This window comes from Trypanosoma equiperdum (genome assembly GCF_001457755.1).
Source record: "Trypanosoma equiperdum strain OVI genome assembly, contig: ctg_717, whole genome shotgun sequence".
In the NCBI taxonomy this organism is placed as follows: Eukaryota; Euglenozoa; class Kinetoplastea; order Trypanosomatida; family Trypanosomatidae; genus Trypanosoma; species Trypanosoma equiperdum.
In genome coordinates this window covers 2,013-3,922 of record NW_027124662.1, presented here as the reverse complement: position 1 = coordinate 3,922, position 1,910 = coordinate 2,013, and the positions used below count along the sequence as shown (strand labels likewise).

At 43.2% G+C, this 1,910-nt stretch overlaps 1 pseudogene across 1 annotated transcript; it reads left to right on the top strand.

The window, feature by feature from the left end:
- The first annotated feature begins 581 nt into the window (after window positions 1-581).
- TEOVI_000330700:pseudogene lies at window positions 582-1,120 on the top strand (annotated as a pseudogene). Its single transcript is given in 4 exon segments — window positions 582-776; window positions 779-979; window positions 982-1,026; window positions 1,028-1,120. Coding segments are annotated over 4 exon segments (534 nt in total).
- Window positions 1,121-1,910: the final 790 nt, after the last annotated feature.

Genomic DNA, 1,910 nt, shown 5'->3' with positions numbered 1-1,910 from the left:
TTCATTAATATCATATTTAGTGCTGTTTGTAGAATGTTTAAATGTTTGATTACTCAGTACTTTGTTTGGCTGCATTTTCACCTCAAGGATTCTGTGGTTTATCGTTTTATTTAGTCTGTACTCTCTCAGTATTAGGTATAATAGGTCTCTGTATCTTGCACTAAAGAACGTGTAATCCGTTTTTTCTGCATACACCTCCATATAGTGCTCCGCTGACCAGCTCACTATACAATCCAGCCCTGCTTGTACCGTCTGCCGAATAGCTTCTCGGTCGGTGTAAAAGCATACTATCGTGAGTTCGTCTGTGAAGAAGCAGTGTTTAAGGGCCGGTATGGCATTTCATTTTTCGGAAGAGCGAGTCCGTTGCGATAGTGAATAGCAATAGCCCTAACACGGAACCTTGTGGAACACCACATGTGAGTTGTATTTTCTTTTAGAGGGTGCTGTTTATTTGTACTACTGCAGTCCATCCTTCCAAAAAATTAGCAACCCACGCAATAAGGTGCATGTCTATCTCATATCTTTTCAATGCATCTATTATGTACCTGTGGTCCACAGAGTCAAATGCACTCGCATAATCTATGAATACCGCAGCATTTTTCTCTCCTGCTACTCTATGTTTCACGGATTCTGTGAGTATCATCATGGTTTCTAACAACGTAGGCCTCCACGGACGGAAACCAGCTTGCTGTGGTTGTGGCTCACACTCTAATGTGTTTCGTATGCGTCTCGCTACAATCCTTTCCATTGGTTTACAGAAGTTGTTAGTGGGCGTGCGATGAGCCGGAACGATGACACACACTTGGTAGGTTTCTTGGGTTTGAGTAGTGGGACGATAACTTCCTACTTCTATTTCTCCGGCACCAGGTGTCTCTGTAGGGAACAGTTGAAGAGCTTGAGGACACATTTCTTGCTGCAGTGTCCTAATTGCCTCAGCTGTTCACAATGTGTATCGTCCTTTTCGAGAGCAGTGCCTGAAGAGAGAGTTCCTTTAGTGCTGTCCCAAGTGCTTCCATTACTATCGGTGCGAATTCTCCGCTCACTCGATAAGGTATACTCATGGGAGGAGCATCTGTCGCTTTTGTCAACCGCCCTCTATACATTTGTACTAGCTTATTAGCTTGCTGTCTGCGTGTTAGAGGGTGGTTATTCACTACAAAAACAGAGATCTCAGTTGCCTCGGTGCTTGTATGGATTTAACTAAATTCAAACTTGTTGTATCGGTCACTGACGTTTTCGACGCATTTTCCTTCCAGCGTTGTAGGGATATTTCAGTGAGAACCTTTCTTATCTTGCGCATAAGGGTGTCTCTCTGTGCTTTCCATTTTTACACTCCCTTATTTTTGTGTTTAGTTTGGTCAATTTCGTGTTCATAACAGTGGCGATACTCCCCTAGCTTTCGGTATTGTTTCCTTTGTTGCTGTGCGAATGCCTTTAGTCGCTGCTTTTTTTATGGCATCCACGTTCTTTTTCTGACTGCCTTAGTTTTTTCAACACTGTCACATCACACACTTTTCTAAACTTCCTCCAACTTGTTTTTTTACAAGCATACAACGTCCTTCTTGGCTTTGTAATGGCGACCATTTCTAAACCTATGCCAATGCATACCTCAAATGTTATCCAGTAGCTGTCACTGTCTAGAGTGAGGCTTGCCTCCAATCTTGTGACTTCGCAGTCTTTATGCATCATAACGTCGGGAGGCGACATGGTTGCCGTGTGAGGAATTCTTCTCGTTGGTGTGCCATCATTTGCAATTTCGATATCGTTTTGTAAACACCAGTTTACAGTGCATTCTCCAGCTGCATCATTTGGGTGAAGCGTGTCCCATAACTCATGATGGGCGTTTGTACCGCATCCCATCAGCAGTGTTCTATTTGAGCTCTCAAAGATTTCAACCGTGGATATAGTGA